Below are 17365 nucleotides of genomic sequence, written 5' to 3'. Positions count from 1 at the left end.
TTATTTAAGGGTATATACAGATATGTAGCAAGGTTAAACTTTCTTTGTTTATGGCGAATCGATCTGGGGAGGTATTTTGAACACATATAGCAGTATGGTATAGGCTTAGTGAGAGATTTCTTGTATAGTCTAACAAGGTGTATTTAATAGTAGAGGAATATTCGCATACATGTATATACAGATATGTAGCAAGGTTATTTTTTTTTTTATATAGCCAAATGATCTGGGGATTGTATTTTGAGCTCCATATAGTTGTATGGTATAGGCTTAGTGAGAGATTTCTTGTATAATCTTATACAGTGTATTTAAATAGTAGTCCTTAATGTAAAGTTGACACTTAATATAATCTTTTTTCCTTACAGAATCTCAGTATTATATTTTTCCCATTAATATGATCTGTATAATATGTGTTGAACTGCTGAATTACTGTTTACACTTCCATATTGAATGATTCATGTGATGTACTTGTTTGAACTAATACATTAAGCACTGTTTGTTTCCAGCAATACAAGAGTTAACTGTGGCAACAGAAGTCACTAAGTCACAGTATATAGATATGTAGCTGGGTTATTCTTTCCTAGAACTTTTGTCTGGTTAGAGAAATATATACATACATGTATATACAGATATGTAGCAAGGTTAAACTTTCTTTGTTTATGGCCAATTGATCTGGGGTGGTATTTTGAACACATATAGCAGTATGGTATAGGCTTAGTGAGAGATTTCTTGTATAGTCTAACAAGGTGTATTGAATAGTAGAGGAATATTCGCATACATGTATATACAGATATGTAGCAAGGTTAAACTTTTTTTTTTTTTTGCTAAATGATCTGGGGATTGTATTTTGAGCTCCATATAGTTGTATGGTATAGGCTTAGTGAGAGATTTCTTGTATAGTCTAATACAGTGTATTTAAATAGTAGTCCTTAATGTAAAGTTGACACTTAATATACGCTTTTTTCCCTACAGAATCTCAGTATTACATTTTTCCCATTAATATGATCTGTATAATATGTGTTGAACTGCTGAATTACTGTTTACACTTCCATATTGAATGATTCATGTGATGTACTTGTTTGAACTAATAGATTAAGCACTGTTTGTTTCCAGCAATGCAAGAGTTAACTGTGGCAACAGATTTATGTCAGTGTAATTACATGATTTAAGAAGGCTGTGAGCCAGTACACAGCACGGTCTATGAGTAAGGCAGAGAAGTTGAAACATGTCAGACCGCTGCTGTCCTAGCTCTTTTGTTTTTATGCACTGAGAGTGTTTTTATATTTTGTATGGCAATAAAAGCTAAGTATTATCTTTTTACCTGTGGCCTGACTAGCCTTTTTTTTCTCTTGTGGCTGCTTTATTTAAGGGGGGTTTGGGTTAGATTAGGGGCATATGGGTGGTGGGTTGTAATGTTGGGGGGGGTATTGTATGTTTTTTTTTTAACAGGCAAAAGAGCTGAATTCTTTGGGGCATGCCCCGCAAAAGGCCCTTTTCAGGGCTGGTAAGGTAAAAGAGCTTTTCTATTTTAATTTTAGAATAGGGTAGGGCATTTTTTTATTTTGGGGGTCTTTGTTATTTTATTAGGGGGCTTAGAGTAGGTGTAATTAGTTTAAAATTGTTGTAATATTTTTCTAATGTTTGTAAATATTTTTTTATTTTTTGTAACTTAGTTCTTTTTTATTTTTTTGTACTTTAGTTAGTTTATTTAATTGTATTTATTTGTAGGTATTGTATTTAATTAATTTATTGATAGTGTAGTGTTAGGTTTAATTGTAGGTAATTGTAGGTAGTTTATTTAATTAATTTATTGATAGTGTAGTGTTAGGTTTAATTGTAACTTAGGTTAGGATTTATTTTACAGGTAATTTTGTAATTATTTTAACTAGGTAGCTATTAAATAGTTATTAACTATTTAATAGCTATTGTACCTGGTTAAAATAAATACAAAGTTGCCTGTAAAATAAAAATAAATCCTAAGATAGCTACAATATAATTATAATTTATATTGTAGCTATATTAGGGTTTATTTTACAGGTAAGTATTTAGCTTTAAATAGGAATAATTTATTTAATAAGAGTTAATTTATTTTGTTAGATTTATATTATATGTAACTTAGGGGGGTGTTAGGGTTAAGGTTAGACTTAGCTTTAGGGGTTAATAAATGTATTACAGTAGCGGTGAGGTCCGGTCGGCATATTAGGGGTTAATACTTGAAGTTAGGTGTCTGCGATGTTAGGGAGGGCAGATTAGGGGTTAATACTATTTATTATAGGGTTATTGAGGCGGGAGTGAGGCGGATTAGGGGTTAATACATTTATTATAGTAGCGGTGAGGTCCGGTCGGCAGATTAGGGGTTAATAATTGTAGGTAGGTGGCGGCGACGTTAGGGGCGGCAGATTAGGGGTTAATAAATATAATATAGGGGTTTGCGGTGTTAGGGGCAGCAGATTAGGGGTTCATAGGGATAACGTAGGTTGCGGCGGTGTACGGAGCGGCAGATTAGGGGTTAAAATAAATATGCAGGGGTCAGCGATAGCGGGGGCGGCAGATTAGGGGTTAATAAGTGTAAGGTTAGGGTTGTTTAGACTCGGGGTACATGTTAGGGTGTTAGGTGCAGAGTTAGGATTAGGAAGTGTTTCCTCATAGGAAACAATGGGGCTGCGTTAGGAGCTGAACGCTGCTTTTTTGCAGGTGTTTTGCACGTTTTTGAAGCTGGCCGCGTCCATACAGGGCCGTCTTTAATATTGAGTGGACCCTGGACGAAAATTTTCTTGGGCCCCCACCATTCAATTTCGCTCTCCACCCCAAAATCCCAAAAAACAACTAAATCAATTTTTTTTTAATTATTAGCCCAGCAGTGGATTATCCACTGCTGAGCTAATCATTTAAAAAAATGAAATAAATAGCAATATGTGAAACTGGACCTAAGCAGTACTAATAAGTAAATAAATATATAAATTTCTCCACTGTGGATTCATTTAATATTCTTTTTAATGTGATTCTGGTGTGAGGTTAGCTAGTTAAAGAGATTTAGGGCAGCCAACAGGAGCAAAGCAAGGTAAAGACTGAGGAGGAAGCATGGAGGTGCAGTATAAGTTTACTGATTGGAACAGCAGAACTACTATGGGAAGCTGTAAAATCTGAGACAGAGAGAAAACAAAAACTATAAGAATAAACCTTACATTAATGTGTGAAGTATCAGAATGACACTATACATCAGCCACAGCAGCACATGGCACTTCTTTGCTAGGAACAAGTTCCCTCTCACCTTGCACTAGACAATGCTGCATGGGAAGGGGTGTGAGTGCACTCACTTATTCTTCCCACTGACACCTTTCTACAAAGCACTGTTCTCCTAACAAACTTAAGTTAGTTGATCTTAGGGCCACAGCAGAAAGAGCAGGGCTAAGGGGACCAGCAGACTGGATGCTGTCTGTCCAAGGCTGCATGGATACAGTGTGAGATGAGTCACACAGCCTCAAGACTGAAGAGAGCAGTGTATGCAGCTGCACAGATGCTCAAATCCTCACGTGCTTGCCGCTCCAGCTTTCTGCTGCATGCACTTACAGTCAGCCCTATCCAGAAAAATCCCCACCACCAGAGCACTTACCCGGTAACAGTGGTAACCCCAGTAGGACCTTTTATGATGCAGTGGGAATGGCTGGATACTGAGTTAGGGCTTTGCATTCAGTGCTGCACAGTGCACATCTAAAACAGTACATGGCAATAGCTTGGCATGTCACATGACACCGACACGGTCTGGCACAGATTAAAAATATATATATATATATATATATATATATATAAGAGTACTTTTGACTGTGACAGTATTAGGACTGAATGTGTGTGTTCCCCATGTCAAATCAGCAGTCTGGTATGAACCATTAAAAAAAAAAAAAATTTTTTTTTTTTAGGACTCTTGGGCCCCTCAACAGAAACTGGGCCCTGGGCAGCTGCCCCTTTTGCCCTGTGTTAAAGACGATCCTGCGTCCGTAAGCACCGCTGGTATTGAGAGTTGCAGTGGCGGTAAATTATGCTCTACGCTCCCTTTTTGGAGCCTAACGCACTGAAAACGCAGCCATTCTGTGAACTCTAAATACCAGCAGTATTTAAAAGGTGCATGAGAAAAAAAGCCAGCATTAGCTACGCGGGTCGTTACCGACAAAACTCTAAATCTAGCCGCTAGTGTGCCAGAAAAATAGTTAAAAACACAACTGTGTAACTGTGACCTGTATAAAGTACCTCAATGTTGCTGATTTTAGGTTGTTTATCACATATGAGGAGGAAGGGAAAAATCAACGATACTGGCTGCGATCCAATATGCAGCGTTGCCTGCAAAAGCCGGCGACGGCAAATTATGCGCTGGTTTGGTATCACATATACGGCGTAACCTAGAAGTTCCGCTCGTATATTTCTACCTTCGGCCATAGTTTTTTGGCCCATAGACAGTTATACCAAACCAGCGCAGTTTGGTATCCAATATACAGCGTAAGGACTTACGTCGGGAAAATGGAGAAATCTTACTCCATTTTCACCTCGCCACAAATTCCAGGTGTAGTAAGCCTTACGCTGTGTATTGGAGCCCCGTAACTCCCTAAACTAGCTGCAAAATAAAACCTAACACCTAACACATGCGCAATGTCTATCTACCTGTGAACCGCGATCCCCCGCCGCCACCTACATTAAATGTCTAACCCCCTAATGTGAGCCCCCTACACCGTCGCCACCTACATTAAAATTATTAACCCCTAATGTAATCCCCCTACACCGCTGCCATCTATATTAAAATTATTACCCCCTAATGTGAGCCCCCTACACCGCAGCCACCTATTTAAACTATATTAACCCCTAATGTGAGCCCCCTACACCGCCGCCACCTATTTAAACTATATTAACCCCTAATGTAAGCCTCCTACACTGCCGCCACCTATATTAAATTAATTAACCCCTAATCTAATCCCCCTATACCGCCGCCACCTATATTAAATTAATTAACCCCTAATCTAATCCCCCCTATACCGCCGCCACCTATATTAAATTAATTAACCCCAATCTAATCCCCCTATACCGCCGCCACCTATGTTAAATTAATTAACCCCTAAAATACTAAAATTTCCCTACCACTAAACCTAAGTCTAACCCTACAAATAGCACTGAAAAGGGCTTTTTGCGTGGCATTGCCCCAAAGTAACCAGCTCTATTGCCAGCCCTTAAAAGGGCTTTTTGCGGGGCATTGCCCCAAAGTAATCAGCTCTTTTACCAGCCCTTAAAAGGGCTTTTTAAGGGGCATTGTCACAAAGTAATTAGCTCTTTTGCCTGTAATCTAAATCCCTCTATACCGCCTCCACCTATAATAAATGTATTGCCCCCTAATCTAATCCCGCTACACCGCCGCCACCTATATTAAATATATTAACCCTAATCTGACCCCCCTACACCGCCGCCACCTATATTAACTATATTAACCCTAATTATATTAAGGTTAATATAGTTAATATAGTTATTATATTATATATATTAACTATATTAACCCTATCTAACTCTAACACCCCTAACTTAATAATTATTAAAATAAATCTAAATAATATTAATAATATTAACTAAATTATTCCTATTTAAAACTAAATACTTACCTATAAAATAAACCCTAAGATAGCTACAATATAATTAATAATTACATTGTAGCTATTTTAGGGTTTATATTTATTTTACAGGTAACTTGGTATTTATTTTAACTAGGTACAATAGCTATTAAATAGTTAATAACTATTTAATAGCTACCTAGTTAAAATCATTACCAATTTACCTGTAAAATAAATCCTAACCTAAGTTACAAATACCCCTACACTATCAATAAATTAAATAAACTACAAATATCTAAACTAAAATACAATTAAATACACTAAACTAAATTACAAAAAAAAAACTAAATAAAAAAGAATGAAAAAAGATTACAAGAATTTTAAGCTAATTACACCTATTCTAAGCCCCCTAATAAAATAACAAAGCCCCCCAAAATAAAAAAATTTCCCTACCCTAATCTAAATTACAAAAATAAACAGCTCCATTACCAGCCCTTAAAAGGGCCTTTTGTGGGGCATTACCCCAAAGTAATCAGCTCTTTTGCCTGTAAAAAAAAAAAACAACCCCCCCCATTACAACCCACCACCCACATACCCCTACTCTAACCCACCCAATCCCCCTTTAAAAAACCTAAGTCTAACCCCCAAGTGCTCTTTACCTGTCCTGAAGACCGGCGGAGAAGGTCCTGTTCAAGGCGGAGAAGTCTTCTTCCACGCGTCGACCTCTTCTTCTTCCAGGATCCAGCCGGCGCGGAGGAGTTGAAGACCGGTGACCGCAGAGCTGAAGACCGTCCATCTGGAACTGAAGACCAGCGATGCTGGAACTGAAGATCGGCGACGCTGGAACTGAAGACCTCTGGAATTGAAGACCGGAGCTGGAGCGTGGAGGATCCAATAGCCAATAGAATAAGAGCTACTGTAATTCTATTGGCTATTCTAATCAGCCAATAGAATTACAGTAGCTCTTATTCTATTGGCTATTCAAATCAGACAATAGAAATAAAGTAGCTCCCATCCGATTGGCTGATTTGAATTTGAAGGCCAAATCAGCCAATAGGAATTCAAGGGACGCCATTTTTAATCACGTACCTTGAATTCCTATTCAGTGTACGGCAGCGATTGTATGAAGAGGATCTTCCACGCTCCGGCTCCAGTCTTCAGTTCCAGAGGTCTTCAGTTCCAGCGTTGCCGATCTTCAGTTCCAGCATCGCCGGTCTTCAGTTCCAGATGGACGGTCTTCAGCTCCGCGGCCATCGGTCTTCAACTCCTCCGCTCCGCGCCTGCTGGATCCTGGAAGAAGAGGTCGCCGCCTGGAAGAAGACTTCTCCGCCTGGAACAGGACCTTCTCCGCCGGTCTTCAGGACAGGTAAGGAGCACTTGGGGGTTAGACTTAGGTTTTTTAAGGGGGGATTGGGTGGGTTAGAGTAGGGGTATGTGGGTGGTGGGTTGTAATGGGGGGGGGTTGTTGTTTTTTTTACAGGCAAAAGAGCTGATTACTTTGGGGCAATGCCCCACAAAAGGCCCTTTTAAGGGCTGGTAATAGAGCTGTTTACTTTTGTAATTTAGATTAGGGTAGGGAAATTTTTTTATTTTGGGGGGCTTTGTTATTTTATTAGGGGGCTTAGAATAGGTGTAATTAGCTTAAAATTCTTGTAATCTTTTTTTATTTTTTGTAATTTAGTGGGGGGGGGGTTTGTAATTTAGTTTAGTGTATTTAATTGTATGTTTAGATATTTGTAGTTTATTTAATTTATTGATAGTGTAGGTGTATTTGTAACTTAGGTTAGGATTTATTTTACAGGTAAATTGGTAATGATTTTAACTAGGTAGCTATTAAATAGTTATTAACTATTTAATAGCTATTGTACCTAGTTAAAATAAATACCAAGTTACCTGTAAAATAAATATAAACCCTAAAATAGCTACAATGTAATTATTAATTATATTGTAGCTATCTTAGGGTTTATTTTATAGGTAAGTATTTAGTTTTAAATAGAAATAATTTAGTTAATATTATTAATATTATTTAGATTTATTTTAATAATAATTAAGTTAGTGGTGTTAGAGTTAGATAGGGTTAATATAGTTAATATATATAATATAATAACTATATTAACTATATTAACCCTACTATAATTAGGGTTAATATATTTAATATAGGTGGCGGTGTTGTAGGGGGATTAGATTAGGGGTTAATATATTTAAAATAGGTGGCGGCGGTGTAGGGGGATTAGATTAGGGGTTAATATATTTAATATAGGTGGCGGCGGTGTAGGGGGATTTAGATTACAGGCAAAAGAGCTGATTACTTTGTGACAATGCGCCGCAAAAGGCCCTTTTAAGGCCTGGTAATAGAGCTGGTTACTTTGGGGCAATGCCACACAAAAAGCCCTTTTAAGGGCTGCTAAAAGAGCTGGTTACTTTGGGGCAATGCCCCGCAAAAGGCCCTTTTAAGGGCTGGTAATAGAGCTGGTTACTTTGGGGCAATGCCACGCAAAAGGCCCTTTTCAGGGCTATTTGTAGGGTTAGACTTAGGTTTAGTGATAGGGAAATTTTTGTATTTTAGGGGTTAATAAATTTAATATAGGTGGCGGCGGTGTAAGGGGGTCATATTAGGGGTTAATATAGTTTAAATAGGTGGTGGCGGTGTAGGGGGATCATAATAGGGGATAACATAGTTAATGTAGGTAGCGGCGGTGTAGGGGGTAATATAGATAATGTAGCTGGCGGCGGGGTCTGGGAGCGGCGGTTTAGGGGTTAATATATTTATTGTTTGGAGTGAGAGGGGGGATTGCGGATAGAGGGGTATATGTGTCGGGCTATGTTTGGGAGGCGTGTTAGACAGTATGGGTGATTTAATAACTTAGTCAGGTTTTTTATGCGGCGGCAGTTTCTAAAGTGCCTTAAGTCACTGGCGACTCCAGAAATTTGTACTTATGCAGATTTCTGGACATCGCTGGTTTGTCAGACTTACGGCACTTTAGCATCTGACGGCGCCGTATATATGAGATAGCTCGAGTTGCGAGCTGAAACTACGAGCGGCGCAGGTTTCCACGCTTGCGCCGAAACCTGCGCCATATATCGGATCGCGGCCATTAGGTAAATGTAAGAGCCTCTATTTAGGAGCTGTGTCCTGTATTGCCCTATATTAGGGTAGATAAGCCACTTTTTTACACTAAATATGCTATAAATCCCTTCCCCATCCTTCCCACAATATGTCCCAAATGTTACAACAAATGTTACAACAAATAAAAATATCAATTTAGTAGATAGTCTGAAATTGACAGAGTGCAGTTAAAATAAACACGAAGAATATGCATAGATACTGATATAAAAATCCAGTATAAAACCTTTTAAAAACTTATGTAGACGCTCCCAATTAAGCACTGTTGATGAGGTAATGCTGGGACACCCACTGAAATTGTCTGAGAATGCAGGAAGAGCAAACACTCCCCCCCTCCCCTGCATATTAAAAGACCCATTATACAAACAGGAGAATGCTGGAATCTATAGACATCAGTATACATCGAAAACTTTGGGGCTTGGTTAGGAGTCTGAAAACCAGCACAATGTTATTTAAAAATAAGCAAAAATAATTAATTTTTGCATGTGCTAAAAAATTGAAAAAAAAAATATTTTAGTGTCCATAAGGCAAAGGGTGCAACCATGTTTTAACTTAGGTTTCCTCCTCTGACAAGGCCAATTAAGGACAGTTATAAATGGGTCAATCGGCTGTGTGAAATATATAGCATAGTTGTCTCTGGAACATCCACAATTTCCAGAATTAAATTACAGGAACAGGGTACAAAATACAAAATGATATATTTGAAGGTGTCTCACTGCATAATTAAATATTTTATATTACAAACTCAAGGTGTTTAATTTCCCTTTATAATGCCTCAGTAACATTTACCAGAGCCTGCAACATTCTAAACAATGACTGGTTAAAGGGACATGAAACCCAAATTTTTTCTTTCACGATTTAGAAAGAGCATACAATTATAAACAACTTTCTAATTTACTTCTATTATCTATTTTGCTTCATTCTCTTGATATTCTTTGCTGAAAAGCATATTTAGATATGCTTAGTAGCTGCTGATTGGTAGCTACACATAGATGCCTCCTGTGATTGGTTCACCGTGTGCATTGCAATTTCTTCATTAAAGTATATCTAAAGAATGAAGCAAATTAGGTAATAGAAGTAAATTGGAATGTTGTTTAAAATGTTATTCTCTACCTTAATCATGAAAGAAAATGTTTGGGTATAGTGTCCCTTTAATTCAGAGCACAAGGTCATATTCATCTGTCCCTAAATGACCACACCATAGGAGATAGGAAAATGCATTAGGTGTTTCCCTAAACTGCTCTTTGTTTGCAAAACCTTGTAAACTGTACTAATAAAATGCCATGCTTAACTGCTGATTTATGCTATGAGTTTAATGTCCCTTTAACTAAATCAGACAGTGGCATTTCTAATAGTTTAGAATGGCATATAACGTAGAAGTCAACAGTTGAACTCAATGTTTTTTCCATGTCAAACTCTAATGGACTGGAATAGAACTTATTATTAGTTAAATGTCTTGATGATATGTGTTTGTAATGGTACATTAGGAAAAAATAAATTCTTCCTTTTGACAGCTAGAAAAATGGGTTCTTTTTATTGCAGCTATTGATTTTAAATATAGAGGACAGGCAAAATTTGATTTCCTTCCCTTTCAATAAGCTATGGATTATCCGTGGTAATGGGGCTGCAACTAATCTTCTGGTGTTCTGAGAAAGCTAAATGAAAAGTGGCAATGCAGCTGCCACTATAAAAACAGATTGTACAAACATGTGACAGTACATGTGACAGTAAACACTCCACAGCTAAAGAATTCTACATATATGAGGATACAATGCTCCAAGTATTGAAAGCACTGCACTAAAAAGTATATTCTTGTCATTTTTTTAAATATCTATACATTTTTAAAGGTACAGTAAATGCAATAAACAGAATAATGCAGGAAGCAGATGCATTATATAGCTGAGGTTGAGATTAAAAAAGAGCTATAGAAGAGCACGCCTTCAGGTGTTTAAATACCAGGCCAGCTGCCCCTCTCCTGAAGCCTTTTTTAACTTTGGTATTGATGCAGGCTACTGTCAATCAAAAATTATTTAGAAAATGACATTATAGAACTTCATACCTCCCAACATTTCAAAATTCAAAAGAGGGACACCCCCCCCCGCATGTGGGCGGGGCTTAAAAAAATCATAAGACCAAAGTAATATAAATAAAAAAAAATATAAATTCATAGATTTTAATACACTTAGGCAGCAAATCAAACACAAGCTCAAACCATTGGTATGGCTATGTGAGCTATGTATTTAATTATCCTTTGCACAGACATTGCTAAATATTTTTATCTTAATTGGACATTTAATAATAAATTCTTTAAAACTGCTCTCTGCATTCCCCATTAATATTCTAAATTCTGGCCTTTAAATTCAGCAAAAATTCACAGTAGCACACTACATAGTATACACTTATACATGCAGATACACACACACTACATAGCATACACTTATACATGCAGATACACACACACTACATAGTATACACTTATACATGCAGACACACACACACTACATAGCATACACTTACACATGCAGATACACACACACTACATAGCATACACTTATACATGCAGATACACACACACTACATAGCATACACTTACACATGAAGATACACACACTACATAGCATACACTTATACATGCAGATACACACACTACATAGCATACACTTATACATGCAGATACACACACTGCATAGCATACACTTATACAGGCAGATACACAGACACTACATAGTATACACTTACACATGAAGATACACACACTACATAGCATACACTTACACATGAATATACACACACACTACATAGCATACACTTATACAGGCAGACACACACACATTACATAGCATACACTTATACATGCAGCATACACTTATACATGCAGATACACAGACACTACATAGTATATTACATAGTATACACTTATACATGCAGACACATACACACTACATAGCATACACTTATACATGCAGATACACACTTATACATGCAGATACACATACACACTGCATAGCTTACATTTATACATGCAGACATACACACACTACATAGCATAAACTTATACATACAGATACACACACACAGTTATGGATACAGATAGACACACACTACATCATATATGGGTATCTGTAATTCATTGTATGGGGTCCTGGGGTTGGCAAGCACATTAGCTGGCAGTCTGCGGCTGCCACTGTTCGTTACCCTGGTATTAGCACTGCTCATTGTATAAAACTGAAGGCATGCTAGTATTATCACCAGGGGTTAGACATCATCACTACCAGAGGTAGGTTAGAGAGGTCCCCATTACCCGTGGTCAGAGTGTATACAGCCTTCTTACTCCTGCTTAACCCACACACCATTCCTTTTCCACAGGGAATCTAACAGGTATCTAACCCTGTGAGAGCAAAGCCAGCTGCTTCTGAGTATGGGCCCAATAGAATTTAAAAAAAAAAACATTTTTTTTTTTTTTTAAATGCCTGGGGCAAATCGGGACAGATGGCTAGCAAGTCGGGACAGACCCCTAAAATCGGGACTGTCCCGCGAAAATCGGGACAGTTGGGGGGTATGGAACTTAGACATAGTGAAAATGTGGTTTACTTTACATAACATATTATAAACATCAGTAGATACTCAAAATATGTGAAAGATATTAGGTTACAGATCCAGTACATGAAAGAACACCATATACTGTATAGAGTTGGTTTGAGGAAGCGGTGTTTGTATCCCCAACACTTCACCTAACAACAGATGTTTGAACTTCTATATGCCATGCCAGTGACAATGGATATTTATTTAGGCATTGCTTTAATAATTGCATCCTATCACCCTGGTTGTTGTTGCTATGATTAATATATTTTGGTGTTTCAGCCACACCTATTGCATAACTCACTACAGAGTTCCAAACTGCCTCTGGGAGCAACATATCCTAAGTCCTGAGGTTTGCGCGAACAAGTCTTTCATCAGCTAAAAAATGAAGGTGCCAATTATAATCAAAGAATTTTAATTTGAAAGCTCTTAATCTAGAAAATCTAACTTTATTAGTTCTTTATTTTCTGAAAAAGGAAAAACCAGAGGCACCACAATAGCCTAGTACCACAAAACCAAATAATATTAAAGGTAAGACAAACGTGATGCACCCAATGGTGCTAATAGAACAGGTTGGAACGTCACAGTAGTCCAGCTCACTGAATGGAAACAAACTGTAGTCCAACACAGGAAAGTTCCAGGGGAATCACCACCAACACCTGTATAGAAATATAAAGGGAACTACCATGGCGTAGTACAGTTGGGTAAAGCGGAGATGATTGTTCAGGTGCAATACAGGTAGGCTGGGGCTTCTCAGCCGCCCAGCTGACTGAACGCCACTGCCAAACAGGTAACCCTCCGAGTCCCAAGGTGTGGAATGATAAAATCCAACCACAGCAAGTGTAAATATAAAAAAACAATTTCTTTATTTAAAAGCAACACATGATTTTCATTGATCATATACAAAAAGTGTTATTAATATACATACGGCTAGATTACGAGTTTTGCGTTATGAGTGGCTCGCTACTAACTTGCAAGTTATTTCAACTGCTCACCTTTAATAGCACTGCTATTACAGGTTTGCAAAAAAACGGTATTTGCCGGCGATATGGCAGCGTTGAGCTCCATACCGCACACAAATACCAGTGCTGCTTTGAGCTGCTTTGACGTGCTCGTGCACGATTTCCACATAGACATCAATGAGGAGAGTCTAACCACTGCAATGACGGAGCGTAAAGCTCTGTAACGCAGCCCCATTGATGTCTATGGGGAAAGAAAATGTATGTTTAAACCTAACACCCTAACATAAACCCGAGTCTAAACACCCCTAATCTGCCGCCCCCGACATCGCCGACACCTACATTACACTTATTAAGCCCTAATCTGCCGCCCTAATGTTGCTGCCACCTACATAAATTTATTAACCCCTAATCTGCCGCCCCCAATGTCGCCACCACCTACATAAATTTATTAACCCCTAATCTGCCGCCCTCAACGTCGCCGCCACCTACATAAATTTATTAACCCCTAATCTGCTGCCCCCAATGTCATCACTATACTAAAGTTAATAACCCCTAAACCTCTGGCCTTCCACATCACTAACACTAAATAAATATATTAACCCCTAAACCTAAATCTAACCCTAACGTAACCCTAACCCTAACTTTAATATAATTAAAATAAATCTAAATAAAACCTACTAATAATAACTAAATAGTTCCTATTTAAAACTAAATACAAACTTACCTGTAAAAAAAACCTAAGCTAGCAACAATATAACTAATAGTTACATTGTAGCTATCTTACGGCTAGATTTAGAGTTTGGCGGCCAAAGGGGTGCGTTAGCTACGCGTGCTTTTTTTCTCCCGCACCTTTTAAATACCGCTGGTATTTAGAGTTCACAGAATGGCTGGGTTTTCACTGCGTTAGGCTCCAAAAAGGGAGCGTAGAGCATAATTTAACGCCACTGCAACTCTAGATACCAGCGGTGCTTACGGACGCGGCCAGCTTCAAAAACGTGCTCGTGCACGATTCCCCCATAGAAAACAATGGGGCCATTTGAGCTGAAAAAAAACACCTGCAAAAAAGCCGCGTTCAGCTCCTAACGCAGCCCCATTGTTTTCTATGGGGAAACACTTCCTACGTCTGCACCTAACACCCTAACATGAACCCCAAGTCTAAACACCCCTAACCTTACACTTATTAACCCCTAATCTGCCACCCCCGCTATCGCTGACACCTGCATAATTTTTTTAACCCCTAATCTGCCGCTCCGTACACCGCCGCTACCTACATTATCCCTGTGTACCCCTAATCTGCTGCCCCTAACACCGCCGACCCCTATATTATATTTATTAACCCCTAATCTGCCCCCCACAACGTCGCCTCCACCTGCCTACACTTATTAACCCCTAATCTGCCGAGCAGACCGCACCGCTACTATAATAAAGTTATTAACCCCTAATCCGCCTCACTCCCGCCTCAATAACCCTATAATAAATAGTATTAACCCCTAATCTGCCCTCCCTAACATCGCCGACACCTAACTTCAATTATTAACCCCTAATCTGCTGACCGAATCTCGCCGCTACTGTAATAAATGGATTAACCCCTAAAGCTAAGTCTAATCCTAACACTAACACCCCCCTAAGTTAAATATAATTTTTATCTAACAAAATAAATTAACTCTTATTAAATAAATTATTCCTATTTAAAGCTAAATACTTACCTGTAAAATAAACCCTAACAGAGCTACAATATAAATTATAATTATATTATAGCTATTTTAGGATTAATATTTATTTTACAGGTAACTTTGTATTTATTTTAACCAGGTACAATAGCTATTTAATAGTTAATAACTATTTAATAGCTAAAATAGTTAAAATAATTACAAAATTACCTGTAAAATAAATCCTAACCTAAATTACAATTAAACCTAACACTACACTATCAATAAATTAATTAAATAAAATACCTACAATTATCTACAATTAAACCTAACACTACACTATCAATAAATTAATTAAATAAAATACCTACAAATAAATACAATTAAATAAACTAACTAAAGTACAAAAAATAAAAAAGAACTAAGTTACAAAAAATAAAAAAATATTTACAAACATTAGAAAGATATTACAACAATTTTAAACTAATTACACCTACTCTAAGCCCCCTAATAAAATAACAAAGACCCCCAAAATAAAAAGGTTTATTTAAGGGGGGTTTGGGTTACATTAGGGGTATGTGGGTGGTAGGTTGTAATGTTGGTGGGGGGTATTGTATGTGTTTTTTTTACAGGCAAAAGAGCTGAATTCTTTGGGGCATGCCCCGCAAAGGGCCCTTTTCAGGGCTGGTAAGGTAAAAGAGCTTTGAACTTTTTTAATTTAGAATAGGGTAGGGCATTTTTTTATTTTGGGGGGCTTTGTTATTTTATTAGGGGGCTTAGAGTAGGTGTAATTAGTTTAAAATTGTTGTAATATTTTTCTAATGTTTGTAAATATTTTTTTATTTTTTGTAACTTAGTTCTTTTTTATTTTTTGTACTTTAGTTAGTTTATTTAATTGTATTTATTTGTAGGTATTGTATTTAATTAATTTATTGATAGTGTAGTGTTAGGTTTAATTGTAGATAATTGTAGGTATTTTATTTAATTAATTTATTGATAGTGTAGTGTTAGGTTTAATTATAGATAATTGTAGGTATTGTATTTAATTAATTTATTGATAGTGTAGTGTTAGGTTTAATTGTAACTTAGGTTAGGATTTATTTTACAGGTAATTTTGTAATTATTTTAACTATTTTAGCTATTAAATAGTTATTAACTATTTAATAGCTATTGTACCTGGTTAAAATAATTACAAAGTTACCTGTAAAATAAATATTAATCCTAAAATAGCTACAATATAATTATAATTTATATTGTAGCTATATTAGGGTTTATTTTACAGGTAAGTATTTAGCTTTAAATAGGAATACTTTATTTAATAAGAGTTAATTTATTTCGTTAGAATAAAATTATATTTAACTTAGGGGGGTGTTAGGGTTAGGGTTAGACTTAGCTTTAGGGGTTAAAAAATTTATTAGAGTAGTGGTGAGCTCCGATCGGCAGATTAGGGGTTAATACTTGAAGTTAGGTGTCGGCGATGTTAGGGAGGGCAGATTAGGGGTTAATACTATTTATTATAGGGTTATTGAGGCGGGAGTGAGGCGGATTAGGGGTTAATAACTTTATTATAGTAGCGGTGCGGTCCGCTCGGCAGATTAGGGGTTAATAAGTGTAGGCAGGTGGAGGCGACGGTGAGGGGGGCAGATTAGGGGTTAATAAATATAATATAGGGGTCGGCGGTGTTAGGGGCAGCAGATTAGGGGTTCATAGGGATAATGTAGGTGGCAGCGGCGTGCGGTCGGCAGATTAAGGGTTAAAACATTTTAATAGAGTGGCGGCGATGTGGGGGGACCTCGGTTTAGGGGTACATAGGTAGTTTATGGGTGTTAGTGTACTTTAGAGCACAGTAGTTAAGAGCTTTATAAACCGGCGTTAGCCCAGAAAGCTCTTAACTACTGACTTTTTTCTGCGGCTGGAGTTTTGTCGTTAGATTTCTAACGCTCACTTCAGACTCGACTCTAAATACCGGCGTCAGAAAGATCCCATTGAAAAGATAGGATACGCAATTGACGTAAGGGGATCTGCGGTATGGAAAAGTCGCGGCAGGAAAGTGAGCGTTAGACCCTTTAATGACTGGCTCCAAATACCAGAGGGCGGTAAAAACCAGCGTTAGGAGCCTCTAACGCTGGTTTTGACGGCTACCGCCCAACTCTAAATCTAGGCCTTAGGTTTTATTTGTATTTCACAGCTAAGTTTGTATTTATTTTAATAAGGTAGACTAGCTAGTAAATAGTTATTAACTATTTACTAACTATCTAGTTAAAATAAATACAAATTTACCTGTAAAATAAAACCTAACCTGTCTTACACTAACACCTAACATTACACAAAAATTAAATAAATTACATTAAATACAATTAACTAAATTACAAAAAAAGAAACACTAAATTACACAAAATAAAAAAGAAATTATTAAATATTTAAACTAATTACACCTAATCTAATAGCCCTATCAAAATAAAAAAAGCC

At 37.3% G+C, this 17365-nt stretch overlaps 1 protein-coding gene across 1 annotated transcript in view; it reads right to left on the bottom strand.

The window, feature by feature from the left end:
- The window catches only part of VWA3B (von Willebrand factor A domain containing 3B), a 486211-nt gene that overhangs the window by 100589 nt on the left and 368257 nt on the right, over nucleotides 1–17365 (bottom strand). The window contains exon 25 of the mRNA XM_053707714.1: nucleotides 9099–9136. Within this exon, the coding sequence (XP_053563689.1) occupies nucleotides 9099–9136 (38 nt within the window). The remainder of the gene's footprint in view (nucleotides 1–9098; nucleotides 9137–17365) is intronic.

This window comes from Bombina bombina, chromosome 3 (assembly GCF_027579735.1).
Source record: "Bombina bombina isolate aBomBom1 chromosome 3, aBomBom1.pri, whole genome shotgun sequence".
NCBI classification, from domain to species: domain Eukaryota; kingdom Metazoa; phylum Chordata; class Amphibia; order Anura; family Bombinatoridae; genus Bombina; species Bombina bombina.
This window is presented reverse-complemented; position numbering and strand designations above follow the sequence as displayed.